General features: G+C 35.5%; 1 protein-coding gene across 2 annotated transcripts in view; it reads right to left on the reverse strand.

Annotated features, from left to right (window-relative positions):
* Positions 1–16,154, reverse strand: part of SMC6 (structural maintenance of chromosomes 6) — a 66,919-nt gene that overhangs the window by 10,412 nt on the left and 40,353 nt on the right. For both annotated transcript variants that reach the window (XM_065928607.1, XM_065928606.1), the window contains 8 exons: positions 14,472–14,586; positions 13,204–13,364; positions 10,018–10,153; positions 9,044–9,124; positions 7,780–7,950; positions 1,962–2,099; positions 810–955; positions 425–550 (listed from right to left, as the gene is read on the reverse strand). In XM_065928607.1, the coding sequence (XP_065784679.1) occupies positions 425–550; positions 810–955; positions 1,962–2,099; positions 7,780–7,950; positions 9,044–9,124; positions 10,018–10,153; positions 13,204–13,364; positions 14,472–14,586 (1,074 nt within the window). The remainder of the gene's footprint in view (positions 1–424; positions 551–809; positions 956–1,961; positions 2,100–7,779; positions 7,951–9,043; positions 9,125–10,017; positions 10,154–13,203; positions 13,365–14,471; positions 14,587–16,154) is intronic.

Here is a 16,154-nt window from a genome sequence, read left to right on the forward strand (position 1 = left end):
CTGTATCCAAGGAGCTATATGGTTCTAGGAGATTAGGGTAATCAACTGAGAACCTGCCTCAACAGGGCCCATAAAAAGCCCATAAAAAATTGTCTCTCATTTGAACATGCACTGTCTAAGACTGAAATAGTCTGTTTTAGAGCCAATAAGCTTCCAAATGACCCACTTAAGCAGAGACTGAAGAGCCATCTATAAGTTATCCAGTAAGGTACATCTAATGGAGTTTAAGTTAAAAAAGCTCATTTATAAAAGTCCCTTCAAATCTAGAATTCTCTGATTAAATTATAGGGTCCCAAGCACTACATCTTTTCTAATTGAATCATGAAAGTTCTTCTAATTTAATTTTATTGTTTATAGGGGAGAATTGAAAACAAAAAAAAATAAAAATGCATAATATGTGGTAATATTTTTTTAATGCACTTACCTTCTAAATTGTTGATATGTTTTATATCTATGGATCATTATTTCTTCCAGTAATTTAATAAACCTTTTTAAAGTCTTTACTTTGCTATCCAAATCAAGATAGCTTTCTCTTGCCTCTTGATACTGCCTATTTTATGAAAAGAAAATTAAGCAAATAAATGCCATTCAATGAAACATAAAATAAAATCTCAAATATATTTAATAAGTTCTATAATAATTCCAAAGAAAAAATTTATTTATTGTTAATATTACATGTATGAAAGACTAGTTAAGCTGTAAACATATGCCATAGAAACACTTTACCCAAACTTAAGATTTTATATAAATATCTGTTGTTTTACTAACATATATGGATAATGTCATAAGGTAGAAAAGCAAGCACTTACTTCATTATTTCCTCTCGATCTCCATAACTAGCATGTTCTGCCTGTATCTTCTGTCTTAATCTATTAATTTCTTTGTCTAGAATTGAGGCAGATTTTTTTACTTCTATCCGCTCTGGACAGATTTGTCTTGCTTGTGACATTTTCTCCTAAGATAACAGACGTTTAACTTTAAAACGTCTCTGATACAACAATTCACTGTACAATTTGTACCAAAATATGCCAAGTAGAATTCTGAACTTACATTTAAGAAATGTATTTTAATTACACTTAATAGCAATGTTATTTTTCTAAGCTTTATACTAAGCATACAGCTCAGAGTTATCATAAATTTTCAAAAGAAAATTGCATTAGTGTACACAACTTTAACGATTTAGAGGAGCTCCACAACCTCCTAGTAAAACAAATTTCAATTAGAAGTTATGAAGGTTTGGCACCCCAGATGCTGAGGTCAGACATAGCTTTCTGTGAGTTTTAGGATGGATTCTAAATATCAAATGGTACTGAAGACATAAAGACCCTTGTGTTTGTAAAATATTAAAAACCCAAAGCACTTGCACACATAGTACTTCCATTCATGACATTCGTATATTATGTCTTAAACAAATAAGGCAATGGGTTTCAGAGTTGAAACCATTTTCCTAGGACATGTAAAAACAAAGCTGGAATCCATCTCTTTTAGGTTAAACCATGGTTGCCTTCAACTTACTTTCCTCTAAAAATATGGCTTCCGCTCTCCACCGTCAACCAGGGTTACTAGAAGGAGGAGCTGGACTATAGCCCAACTCACTCCCAAGTTAACTCAGAGGCAGGGAAGTCTTTTTCTGAAATAAAGCTGCTAGGCACTTGCCAAGTTGGGCATTGAAGGAACTATTTCAGAGCAGGGAGTGCCACTTTCCAAATCACTTGGAGGCACGATAAGGGGCTGTGGCAGTCCTGCCTAAAGTACTCTTCGTGTTGGTCTATGAAGTCACCACGCTTTGAGAGTCCCTAAGTCTTTCCCTCTGTTGATTCACTGAAACAGCTATTACTCCAAAGAAAACAGATATCCATCAGACAACTTGTCTCTGTTTGGAAATATGGCATTAAGGAAAACGCATTTTAATAATCATGACTAAGGTTGTAAACAAAATGTTTTAAAAAATCATGGATAACCTCTAGCTCTTTTTCTTTCATATCTAGTTCTCGTTTCTTTTTATTTAAAGTATCCAAGTGTTCTTTCTGTTTGTCTTCATAATGCCGTTTTCCTCGTTTTTGGTTATCCACTTCAGAATCCGCAAGGTTTAATTCATCCTGTTTAAATAAGACCAAAATAATCTATAAGGAAAAGATTGTTTTAAAAAATTATCAGCTTAGGTATAAACTGACAAGTAATAAAGTGGACAGGATTATGCTGCTTGAAGAGGCCAGTGTTAAGAGTTCATATCCTTCTGTGAGCGTTGGAAAAATGCTTCACTCAACTATTCCTAATTACTCAAAATATAGCTCTAACCACAATAAAGATGCCAATGCTGAAGACACATGAGAAAGGTTAAAAAAATTAATTCATGAAATGTAAATGGAAACAAAGCAGTATTTCTAAATGTTAAACGTATATGTGATTCTGTGATGTTCAGGTATAATTAAATTAATAGACTGAATGTCAAGGACACATTTTGATTATTTTGCCTGATAATTTTATACATGAATGATGCCCAAAACACATTTTCTTCTGTTATTGGAATTTTCCATTGTTATGGGAATCTGTCTTCTATTAGAGTATACACAATATACAAATATCTTTAAAGGAGGCAGAGGCAGGTGAAAAGATGTTATTAGTATTTAGAGATGATATATGTGCAAAGCCATAAATTATGGCAGCTTTCTTAAATACTGATATATAGACTGCCTTCTTTTTCATCAATTTGGATGTTTTAAAAAAACACAGATTTCCAAACTCCACCTCTGGAGATTTTATTTTAGTAGGCCAAGAATCTCTACACCTCCATTTTTAAAACGGCTCTTGATATAAGAATCACCAAATTAAATTTTGCTGAGTTTGTCTATTTTTTGAGCCTAGTCTAGTATCCTTGCCTAGAGAATTCCATGGACAGATGAGCCTGGTGGGCTACACTCCATGGGGTCACAAAGAGTCGTACACAACTGAACCACTAACACTGGACATATATACTATGATGATGATGTTTACCTTCAGGAATCATACAGAAAAAGAAACAAACACAAACCAAAACAACAGCATCAAGGAAGACAGAAGATTTACAGATATCCTGAAAAGAAAAAGAACACGTGATGTATCTAAAAATTCCAAGTTATTTACACCTCATATAAAAAAGGGTAGATATAGGCTACTTCCTGACCTAAGAATACAATTTTCTGCAAGGTATTCATTCTACCGCTAAAAATAACTACCACCCAAGGTAGACCATAATATACAGTTTTTATAACACTGGTCTATTAAAAATAAAAAATTATATGGAGGATAGAGATAAGCTGCTCTTTTACTTTGAAGAAAATAAAAGAAAACGGGTATAATTTTCATAGTAGGAGATATTGCAGTTGGAAATTGGAATGGCTTACGAAACAGAATTGCTGCCAACACTAAATTTTCTAATCATTTTTGGTAGAAACTTTCAAAATATGCCCATGTTTGCTTTAGGGGATCAAATCAGCTTTACGGAGCCAAAGCGGTCAGTTATATCAGGATGGATCTGTGCTGGTTAATTTTTTCTGAGCAACTTTAGAAAGGGAAAAACTTGACTTATAAAACAGAATGAAAAGAACTTAAGGTTCTTTCTCTTATTGTGGCTTTTGATTTGTCTTCAAATATTTAATAAAATTATATCCTAGGTACCAACAAATTTAAAAATTTTAAAAAGGAACCAAGAGAGTACTTCCTTTCATTTCATTTTGGTGATGGTGAAACTGAGACCTAAAGATATTAAATTCACTTAAGTGACACACCTTGTTTTGGGGTGAGGACTAGGATGGGTTAGATCTAGAACTAAATTCTGATGTAGCTCTACGTATGTAGAGCTTCTAACCTTTAAGTTCAGCCTTTAAAAAAAAAGAAAAATAGGCTGAGATGCTAGAAGGGACAGAATCACTGGAAAATTTTATTCTCCTTGATGTCTAAATAACAAATTTTAGTTAGCTGACAACATTGGATAAATTACTATAGTATGTATTATAACCACTTGCTTCCTATAATTACATCAATTATGAGGTTTTAGAAAGCTATCAATCATTAGATCTTGGAATTTTCAAAAGCACAGTCAGTCTCAATAGAAATAAATACTCATTATCTCTATCAGAAACCGAGAAGCCCTCCTACTCTAATAATGCAGACCATGATTCTTAATGTAGATTATGCTCCCTATACAAAAAATTTAATATGTAACTAAAGCATTAAGCTTGCAGTATAAATCAAAATAAACTGTTCAAAGTGAGAAAAATATTCCCTATGCCAAGATTTCAATGACTACATATTTGAATAGCATGTTCCACCCTCTTGCCATTCCTCTGACACAAAATGAACAAATGTCCTAACAGGAAACAGATTATCTAGAAGCTGCTAATACATTATAACAGCTTATGAGGAATTAAATTCCTTTGTTAGTCAACGCTTCTTGGTCCTGTTATTGACGGCTAGTGGAATGTGACACTGTAAAGAAAAACTCTCTTGACTACTGGACTCTTGATTACTGTGTGCAGGTTTACTGAAGGGTTCACTTATTGGCAACCAAGGCAAAGAGCTAAGATCAAGAATTCTTACTGCTTTCTGCATGTATATTCTGCTACTGAACTTATCTGTGGACTTCCAATTCTAGGAGTTGCTTTAGCTTACAGGTCCCTAAAAGAACAGAACACAGCTTAAGTCATCTGGGATAATTCAGGGCTTCCCAGGTGGTGCAGTGCTAAAGAATCTGCCTGCCAGTGTAGGAGAGGTGGGTTTGATCTCTGGGTGGGGATGATCCCCTGGAGGAGGAAATAGCAACCCACTCCAGTAATCTTGGCCGGAAAATTCTATGGATAGAGGAGCCTGGCAGGCTACAGTCCATGGGATAATTCAGGTGCTAATTATTTCTTTTTCTGTATTATTTTAGCATAAATTATCATTTTGATTTTAAGTTACCCTGCTCAATCCTTCACCATTTAAAATTTTCTTTGATCTCATCTTTGTTTTAACTTCACTTCTCTAATCCCTGAGTTTTGAAATTGGTCTCTCCCATTCTTGACAATTTTCATACTTATTTTATTTTCTCTTATTCTATTTTCTTTTAAAAATTAATTTTGTCTTCTTTATTTATCTTGGACTTTTTGTCTTTTTAATTCTAATTTCCTGTAGTAACTACTTGCTATTTGTCTTTTTCAATAGTATCCTTAATATGTTTTCCTTCCACACAACATTAAAATTTTTTAAAATTCTTAGCTCAAATAGAAAAAAACAAAACCAACATGCATTACCAAGGCAGCCAGAAATCACAGCTGTATGGAAAGCAACAATATAGAGGTCACCACAAAAAGGGAAAAGTTGTTTCTATTCAGCTTCTCCTCTAACTCTCTTTAATAAATTACACTTTCTAAAACCGTCAGTGGAGACAATTATAGTAAAGCACATATGCGTGCAAGTTCTTTTAAACTTTTAAAATATTTAAATACATTTTGAGTCAAAGAAGATAATTTTCCTGCAAAAAAGAGGTTATATCATCAACATACCTCTTCCCTCTTAAGACATACTACTGATTCTTCTGTGTCTTATAAATAAAATCTAAAGTTTTGAGAATAATTGAGTTGTTCAAGTAGAATGATAATAAGCTACTGATAATAAACTTTATTTCCCTAATTTGGTTTCAAAAAGCATGTGAAAAAAAAGTTTTTTGTTTTTTTTTCTTTTCAAAAAAAGCCAACTGAATTCTGGCTGGAATATAATGCAGATATGTTAGTAAGTAGGAAGTGGGTAGCACTTTTCTTCAAGCTGACTTTTACATGAACTAGTCCTACAGTTCAAAGATTAAACTCCTTGGCAATGATCAAATTGCCAACATCCACTGGATTATCGAAAAAGCAAGAGAGTTCCACAAAAACATCTATTTCTGCTTTATTGACTATGCCAAAGCCTTTGACTGTGTGGATCACAACAAACTGTGGAAAATTCTTAAAGAGATGGGAATACCAGACCGTCTGACCTGCCTCCTGAGAAATCTGTATGCAGGTCAAGAAACAACAGTTAGAACTGGACATGGAATAACAGACTGGTTCCAAATCGGGAAAAGAGTATGTCAAAGCTGTATACTGACACCCTGCTTATTTAACTTATATGCAGAGTACATCATGAGAAATGCTGGGCTGGATGAATCACAAGTTGGAATCAAGACTGCCGGGAGAAACAGCAATAACCTCAGATATGCAGGTGATACCACTCTTATGGCAGAAAGTAAAGAAACTAAAGAGCCTCTTGATGAAAGAGGAAAGGGAAAAGTTGGCTTAAAACCCAACATTTAGACAACTAAGATCATGGCATCCAGTCCCATCACGTCATGGAAAATAGATGGGGAAACAATGGAAACAGTGACAGACTTTATTTTGGGGGGCTCCAAAATCACTGCAGATGGTGCTGCAGCCATGAAATTAAAATTGGAAGAAAAGTTATGACCAACCTAGATAGCATATTAAAAAGCAGAGATATTACTTTACCAACAAAGGTCCATCTAGTCAAAGCTATGGCTTTTCCAGTAGTCATGTATGGATGTGAGAGTTGGACTATAAAAAAAGATGAGTGCCGAAGAACTGATGCTTTTGAACTGTGGTGTTGGAGAAGACTTGAGTCTCTTGGACAGCAAGGAGATCCAACCAGTCCACCCTAAAGGAAATCAGTCCTGAATATGCATTGGAAGGACTGAGCTGAAGCTGATACTTTCCAATACTTTGGCAACCTGATGCGAACAACTCATTCATTGGAAAAGACCCAGATTCTGAGAAAGACTGAAGGCAGGAGGAGAAGGGGACAACAGAGGATGAGATGGTTGGATGGCATCACTGACTCAATGGACATGAGTTTGAGTAAGCTCTGGGAGTTGGTGATGGACAGGGAAGCCTGGCATGAGGCAGTCCGTGGGGTCACAAAGAGTCGGACACAGCTGAGCAACTGAACTGAACTGAACCCTAGAGTTATTGACGAGAAGTAGGACAAGAGAACAGATAAGCACAGAGACAGAATAGACAGATAAATATCCCTGTCTCTGATTCTAACAGAAGAAAATATCCCACAAAATAAACAGGTAACAAAAGCTATAACCTTCTTGGGGAGGGAGAATAATTTGGCAATTTATTTTCTGTAAAGGTGTGAAAATCAAAGTGAAGTTGCTCAGTCATGTCTGACTCTTTGCGACCTGGTGGACTGTAGCCTACCAGGCTCCTCTGTCCATGGGATTCTCCAGGCAAGAATACTGGAGTGGGTTGTCATTCCCTTCTGATTGATCTAATGATGAAAAGTTGGTGTACATCTCAGTTTTATACAGCTTTATTTACATTTAGTCATAAATTCTGTTAGAATATTATCTAGCAGGTGTGAAAGTAGAAGTCGCTCTTTTGTGTCTGACTCTTTCCCACCCCCTGCAACTCCACAGACTATACAATCAATGGAATTCTCCAGGCCAGATTACTGGAGTGAGTAGCCTTTCCCTTCTCCAGGGGATTTTCCCAATCTAGGGATTGAACCCAGGTCTCCCACATTGTCAGCAGATTCTTTACCAGCTGAGCCACCAGGGAAGCCCAAGAATACTGGAGTGGGTAGCCTCTCCCTTCTCCAGTGGATCTTCCCAACCCAGGAATCGAACTGGGGTTTCCTGCATTGCTGGCAGATTCTCTACCAGCGAGTTACCAGGAAAGACCTTCTAGCAGGTATACTGCAGATATAAAACTGAAAAATAAATAAATAAATATATATACACATTAGAAAAATAACAATATATACCTTAAGTGGATCTGCTAGCTCTGAGAGCTGATTAATTTTCTGTTTAATTGCATCATATTTGTTTTCTGCTTCTATTTTCAGGCTTTTAAGATGTTCCATATTTTCTTTTTGTTGTTCCATATTTTTCTCAACCATTTTCATTTTGATTTTATTTTCTTGAGCTTCATCTTCCTGGCAACATTTACAGAGCATATAGAATTAATTCAAATACTTAAGTTATCCAAGAGGAAAACAATACAATTCTGGAAAAGGAGAAACTATAGGCTACAAGAAAATCAGATTAAAGACAAATACAAAGAACATTATGGTATTTTCATACTTTTACTGGTAAATTAGAAGGTAGAAGAATATAGGTTAAAAATTAGAAAAGGATTACATTTAGAAGACAAACTATTTTATTGTACTTGAGGTCATAATCAAAGGGGATAACTTTTATTCTATTACTCACTTTTTCTTTCAAAATATAGTATATATAAATATATACCTTATGCCAGGCAATGTATCAGATGCTGACTGAACAAAAATAAATAATACATACACCTTTAAGAAATTGAGTGTATCAACAATAGGAATGAAAGCAGAAAAATATTAAGGGGAAAACCAAATTACTAATACAAACTGGAGACAAATTCTTATTGTAGTAAAAAGCTCCATCAGTGCAGTGACTTGATCTATTTTGTTTACTGTTGTGTCCCTCAGCATTTAACACGATGCCTGGTACAGAGTAAATACTGATTTACTCTGAATGAATCAGGTAAATACTGATTCATTTTAACAAGACTGCTATCTATTTAAATCACTGCTTCTCATAACTTGGGGAATTAAGCTGAATGTCATAAAAAGATGCCTAAGAGAACAAATATGTGGTAAATAAAAACCATTAAACTTGGAAAAAGGAAAACAGTTCAAAGAGACCAACTGCAACTGACTAAATGAATATCACTAATACTGGTACTGATTAATTATGAAAAATACTATGCTAGGTAGTTTGAACAGTTACTGTTCAGATAAACAAGCTCTGACAAAGTTTTATTACATGTAGAAGACAAAACCAATTATAATACATGTAAGTTATATGTACAAAATATTAAGGAACTTAAAAGGCCATACACCAGGAAGTTTCTAACTTATTTGTAAATGGAGTTAGCATTTATAAAAAGTAGCCTCAAAAAGATTATTTTTAAAAATCTAAGACTAGATTCTCTTAACCTAAGTAATAGTTTTGTCTTTTACATTATATTTAAGTTGAGGAAAAGAATCTTACCAAGGTTGCAATATCTACAGACTGGTGTTCTTCTATATTTTCAAGTTCCCGAATTTCAGAAATACTTTTCCTTATTTTCATCTTTTGAAAAAAAAAGGTATTTAGATTTTAGTAACACAAAAAGAAAAGAAAAATAGAAACAAAAACTCTGGAAAGGATGTATTAATCAACAAAATTTTACTCTGGTTTATATTACAGAAGGATTCTACAGTTAAAGACACATTAGTTTTAAAAGAACCAAAGAAAATTATATATAAAGTCTGTATCGATCACCATTATTGCTAATCAACTCTCATACAAAGCAGATAGAAGTATTCCACTTTAGCATTTAAAATGAAGACAGTATGACAGTGCTGAGTCCACAGAGACAGTGTTTTCTTGAAAGATCCAGTCTAAAGTGCTAGAAAGATTATCCCAATTGTTCTTAAAATCCAATCCCAGGATCTCTTGGGAGTCTCAGAGACTCATTCAGAGGGTCCATTAGGTAAAAACTATTTTCATAAAAACATTCAGCCATTATTTTTTTTAGATCACTTTCACTATCGATTTCTTGTAAGTATACAGGAGGTTTATAACTATAATGTGCAATACTGCAACAGACTGATTATAGAAGCTGATATGACAGTTTAAGGTGAATTTTATTATGCCAAATATCAGAGATGTAGAAAAATGTCAATCTTTTTACTAAATCTTTCTGGCTTTGGAAACTAGCTATTTGTCATAAAAATGTTATTTATGTTAATACATAATATACTTATTATTTTTAAATTAGTTAATAAATATTGTTAAATTTTGCTTTAGTTTTTAATAATAGGAATACTGATAATACCTACACAGATGAGGGCTCTTTTAAGACTATAAACAGGCTTGAGGCCAAAAAATCTGAGAACTACTCAGCTAACTAAATCCATGGTAAGACCTTAAAAATAACTTGCAAATGATTAAGCTGAGAAAACAAAATGATGTTTTCTTACCTTTAACTCTTTATAATGCAGTTGGTACCTTCTGAGAAGTTCTTCATTGCCTTTAATATCCTTTTCAAGGGTAGACAGATGTTGCTGAAGACTTAATATCTGGGCTTTCTTATTTTCAACTTCATTCTCCAAGTCACTTAATATAAAAGGGAGGGTAAAAAAATACTTTAAATCTACTTCTGAATATTACAAATATTTAGATCTTTACAAAGAAAGCCTTACTTGTAACAGAGTTTTGCTAAACCTTATGCAGTTAAACAAGCTCTCTATTCCTAACAAGTAATTCACAACATGGAAACATGGAGATTTCAAAAAACATCTTTTAAACTGGAATTAAATTTTACTTATTTCATTAAGGAGTACTCATGATCTACCTGTGACAGACACTGTGCACAGTGATAGCAGAGGTATAAAAAGAATTAAGGCATGAAGAAGTTAAACAAAAAGCCCAAACATCAGGAAATAAATGATAACACTGAAATGTGAACGGGACACTGCACTGCATGCCCACAGCACTATGAGAACGTAAGAGCAAGTCTGGGACAAGAGACAACTGATGCGTGTTCTCTGAAGTTTTCACTAGCTGCAGCAACTAGAGGAGAAGACGGAAAGAAATACACGAAGTGAGAAACAGATTCCCACATTTGTGGTGGTGAATAAACACTATGCATGTGTGGGGAGAGAAAAGGGAAGGGAGGAGCACAACGAAAAGAGGTAGAGGATAAGGTCAGCAGATACCAAAGCCAGAAGGGTCTCCACACCAGCAGAGGCACCTGCCTTCAGAAGTGATCTTTTTTTCCTGCCTCACTGACCCAAGTACCTGCTGTCCAAAACCGTGTGCCTGGTGGAAGAGAACCACCTGTGCAGTTAAGAAGAGCTTTTCTCTGATAAACAGTGTATGCCAGATTTCACTAAGAGCATATTTTCCCACAGTTTAACATCTCTGAATTCTAAAATCATCTTCCATTCCATGGTTCAACTAGCAATATTTTTCTTTTATACTCATATATAAAATAACAGGGCATTTAAAATCTGATGTACTGTTATTACAGCCATGCTACCTTGTAGAACTTTCAAAATTAAAAAAACAATCAGTAAATGTTGAATGAATGATAAACAAATGAGAAAATGAGAGAAAGAGGAGAGTACTTGTATATTTCTGGTAAAAACAGGGCCAGACACAAAATCTCTTTCAGGGCAATCTTTCATCGATGGGAATCTGCCAGTGCTGAGTTGATGCGGGCACAGAGAAGCACTCTTCATATATTCACAGTATGAGAGGGCATTAGGGAAATCAATCATTCTGTAGTCATTTGGCAACTGCTATTAAGTGATCAATTTATGCAAATCAAAGAAATTTTAAATATTAAATTATTTCTTTTAACAAATGTTAAGGCTCACTTAACATTATTAAGTACTAAAAATAATAGTATTTAATGCTATTAAATATTTAAAACTGGGCCATAAATTGTATGTTAATAAAACAATGACAATGACTATTAAATTATTTTAAAATCCACATATCTTTTGACTCAGCATTTTCACTATTTAGAATTTAAGCTATGCACATACTTTTAAAAGTATGCCAAGACACACATGTGCGTTCTCACTGCAGCGCTGCTATAGGAAGAGAAAACTGCAGACAGTGTCTCTGTCCATCAACAGGAACTGGTCAAGCATATATCACAGGGCAGCTTTACACGTGCTGATATGGAACAATCTCCAAGATATAATTGTTGTTGTTTAGTCACTAAGTCACGTCTGACTCTTTTGCGACCCCATGGACTATAGCGCGCCAGGCTCCTCTGTCAATGGGATTTCCCAGGAAAGAATACTGGAGTGGGTTGCCATTTCTGACTCCAGGGGATCTTCCCAACCTAGGGATTGAACCCCTGTCTCCTGCACCGCAGGCAGATTCTTTACCACTGAGCCACCAGGGAAGTCCTGCCCAAGATATAATATGGAGAGACAAAAAGCAAGACATAGAAACCACATGCATACTTATACAAAGCACAAATGGACGAACTTTGAAACATTATGCTAAGTGGAAGAAGCTGGACACAAATGGATGCATTTTATATGACTGCATTTATATGAAGTATCCAGAGTAAACTAATCCATAAAGACAAATCCAAAAAGAGGAGTGGTTGCCAGAGGCTGAGGGTGGGGAGGAATGCGGGAACAACTGCTCATGGCAGGAATCTTTCTTCTGGTGTGACAAAAATGCTTGGGAATGAGACAAAAGTTACGGCTGCACAAAAATCTCTCAATTGTACCCTTGAATTATATCTCAATTTCCAACCGCTCTGGAAATAAATATAAGAAAGTACAAGTATATAAACCGTTCTGGAAACATATGTAAGAAACTGTTAAACTGTTACCTTACTTTTGAAAGAGAGATGGGGCTAAAGAGCTTCACTTTTCAATGCATACATTTCTGTACTGTTTCAATTTTCTCACCATGTGCATATGTTACTTTTAATTATTTTTAAAATGTCAATAGGGACTGTCGGGAAATCAGATTATGAGCTACTTTTGTTTTTCTTTATATTTTTATATTTATATATATTTATTATTAATTTATATTTATTTTTCTTTATATTTTTATATAATGTTTTATATCATACTTTTGTTTTACTTTATATTTTTCTGTATTTAAAAAACACCAGTGAATTTTTTTTAAACTTCGAAATATCAGACAACTACTATACTTGTTCAGGTCAAAGTATCATAATAACACTGTATTTTCAATTTTAGTATATGTGCTGCCGAAGCAAGCACATAACATTGTATTTTCAATCAATAAAGTTCATTAATGTGAGAAACAGTTTAAAAAAATAAAAAAACAACAAAGTTCAGAGGCTTCCCTGATGGCTCAATGGTTGAGTCCACCTGCCAATGCTGGAGACATGGGTTTGATCCCTGATCTGGGAAGATCCCGCCTTCTGTGGAGCAACTAAGCCCGTGGACCACAACTACTGAAGCCCATACGCCCTAGAGCTGTGCTCTGCAACAAGAGAAGCCACTGCAATGAGAAGCCCACACACCCTCCGCTAGAAAGTAGCTCTCTCTTGCCACAACTACAGAAAGCCCTACGTGTAGCAAAGAAGACCCAGCACAGTCAAAAATGAATAAATCAAAAAGAAAGGGTAGGAATAATACAATAAAGCTACATTGCATACCAACCTTATTTCAGAATCCACATCTCTGCTTAGAAACTTAGGTCTTGTATATTCAGATGAATAATAACGCCCTGCAAAAACTTGATCACCATCAGCGGTAAAAGCTTCTCTACAATTCCTGGGTGGTTTTTGGGATTGCATCACTGCACGAGCTACAGAATTATTCTAAAAAAAAGAGGAAAAATACATTTTTAAAATATGCCACAGCATTTCCACTGTATATAATTTCAAAATGTTACCTATCACTAGTTTAAGATTCAAGTATTTTTGTTTAAACATTCAAATGAAATAATTCCATGAAGATAAACAGAATTTAAAAAATAGCTTTCAAGATTCAAAGAATTAAACTAAGTCTTAAAAACATAGGAAACGATGTTCTATGACAAACTGACATATTTTATTTTTAAATTCTAATACTATCCATTAAAATAAAAAATCTTAAGTACCTTTACACATATTTTCCTTAGAAATCTTATTTTTCATAGAAAAATGAAATCTTACTTTTTTCTAAATGTCTTTTATACCCTAGAAAAGATGAGCAAAGAGCAAATTCCAAGAAAAGACTGGTACACTGAATTATGTAGGGAAAACCTGGAAATCTTTAATATTTTACTTCCTAGAGGAAGTAAGGTGGATTAGGTTTATTGCAGCCATGAAATTAAAAGACGCTTATTCCTTGGAAGGAAAGTTATGACCAACCTAGACAGCATATTAAAAAGCAGAGACATTACTTTGTCATCAAGGTCCGTCTGATCAAGGCTATGGTTTTTCCAGTGGTCATGTATGGATGTCAGAGTTGAACTATGAGGAAAGCTGAGCACTAAAGAATTGATGCTTCTGAACTGTGGTGTTGGAGAAGATTTTTGAGAGTCCCTTGGACTGCAAGGAGATCCAACCAGTCCATCCTAAAGGAGATCAGTCCTGGGTGTTCATTGGAAGGACTGATGTTGAAACTGAAACTCCAATACTTTGGCCAGCTGATGCGAAGAGCTGACTCATTTGAAAAGACCCTGACGCTGGGAAAGATTGAGGGCATGAGGAGAAGGGGATGACAGAGGATGAGCTGGGTGGATGGCATCACCGACTCAATGGGCATGGGTTTGGGTGGACTCTGGGAGTTGGTGATGGACAGGGAGGCCTGGTGTGCTGACGTTCATGGGGTCACAGAGAGTCAGATATGACTGAGCGACTGAAATGAATCGAACTGATATAACCAATTTAAGTTTAGGAAATTTAAAAATAATATAAAACACAGGAAGCATCTGGACTTACTTTGATTAGCAGCACTGTCTCTATGCTTCTCATGTCAATCAGGCTATTTGCCACAACTGCATTATCTATTTCTAATGCTGTCAGAACTGTTGGGAACTCTGGATGATATGCAGCTCTAGGAGACAAAAAAATATAAGGAATAACTTACCCAACTTTAATATTATATATATTAGATATATATTTTAAATAGGTTGGAGATGATGGATAATAACAAGACATGGAAGACATTTGCAAATATCTGTAATAGGCTTAATTTTATCTCATTAGCAAACATTCATATAATACTAGGCAATGTTCTAAGTATATTCTAAGTACAGCTGATCCTTGAACAACACAGGTTTGAACTGCACGGGCCAACTTATACGTGAATTCTTTTTCAATGAACACAGTAGGTCCTGCAGTATCCATGTTTGTCTGAATCAGGAACTGTGGCTACAGAGGGCCAGCTATGGGACACAAACATCTGCAGATTCTGGTACCAACAGAGGGCCCTGGAATCAATGTCCTGTGGATACCAAAGGACGATTGACCGTGCTGGCTTATTTAATTCTCAGAACAACTATATGAGATAGGTAATATTATTCTACTTTTTTTTCAAGTGAGGAAGCTTCAAAGAGTTTAGCAAGCTCCCTGATGTCCTAAAGCTAACTTAGAAGTCAGGCTAGGATTTAAACCAGGCAGCTCAGCTCTAGAACCCAGAGTCTTAATCATTATATTCTATTGTCCACTGTAACTAATTATTACAATTTCCTTAAGTCCTACACTGCTACCACACAAACATAAAAGTCAATTAATTAAAAGACATGGGGAAATGGCAATGGCATTCATAATGCTTAGCTATAGAATTCCAAAACGAAATATCTTTTTGTGTGTGTGTGTGTGTGTGTGTGTGTGTGTGTGTGTGTGTGTGTGTGTGTGTACACGTATGTTTTCCACCTAGTTATTAATTCAAGATGTACTTTCTGAGCACCTACTATGTGCCAAATGCTGTTCAGAGGATGACCAGATAGGAACAAAACAGACTATATATATCCTTTTCCCCATAAATCTTACAGCCTATTGAAGGGAGAGAGAAAAGTGAGAAAAAGTCCTTTCTCACACAGAAAAGATCAGGAAAAGCCTTATTAGGATAACAATGAGGAGACACCTAAGGGGATGGGAATCTCATTAACACCCTGAAGAGCATTTCATGCCAAAGGAGCAGCATTTGCAAAGATCCTGAAAATGGTTGTTGGAGAAGCCAGGAGGTTGGTACGCAGTGGACAAGCAGTGTGCCAAGTGTGTCTAGACACTAGGACAGGACAGAAGGCAAGAGGACAGATCACGTAAGCCCGCGAGGTCGCAGTGAGGCCTGAAGAGGATGAGAACACACTTCGGCAAATACTGCTGACAGTAGGAAGGAAGGACTCCAGGACCAAGCCAACCAAGGCAAGCTGGTGCCTAGACAAGAGCTGTTCTGGGATGTGACGAAGTTCTACAAGCTTGAGTGGTAAGGTTCAAGAAAGAGGAAGACAGAAATGAGTGACAGAGACAACTCTTCTGAGGAGTCTTTCCTGTAAAATGAGGCAGAGAAACAGGATAGTAACCCTAGGACAGAGCTCAAGCGGAAGTAAAAACAAAGATAGAACAGGGGGTGGGCACTGTAGAAATGTCATATATTGTCAGTGAAACAACGCAGGGAAG

The sequence above is a fragment of the Muntiacus reevesi genome, chromosome 3, assembly GCF_963930625.1.
Source record: "Muntiacus reevesi chromosome 3, mMunRee1.1, whole genome shotgun sequence".
NCBI classification, from domain to species: Eukaryota; Metazoa; Chordata; class Mammalia; order Artiodactyla; family Cervidae; genus Muntiacus; species Muntiacus reevesi.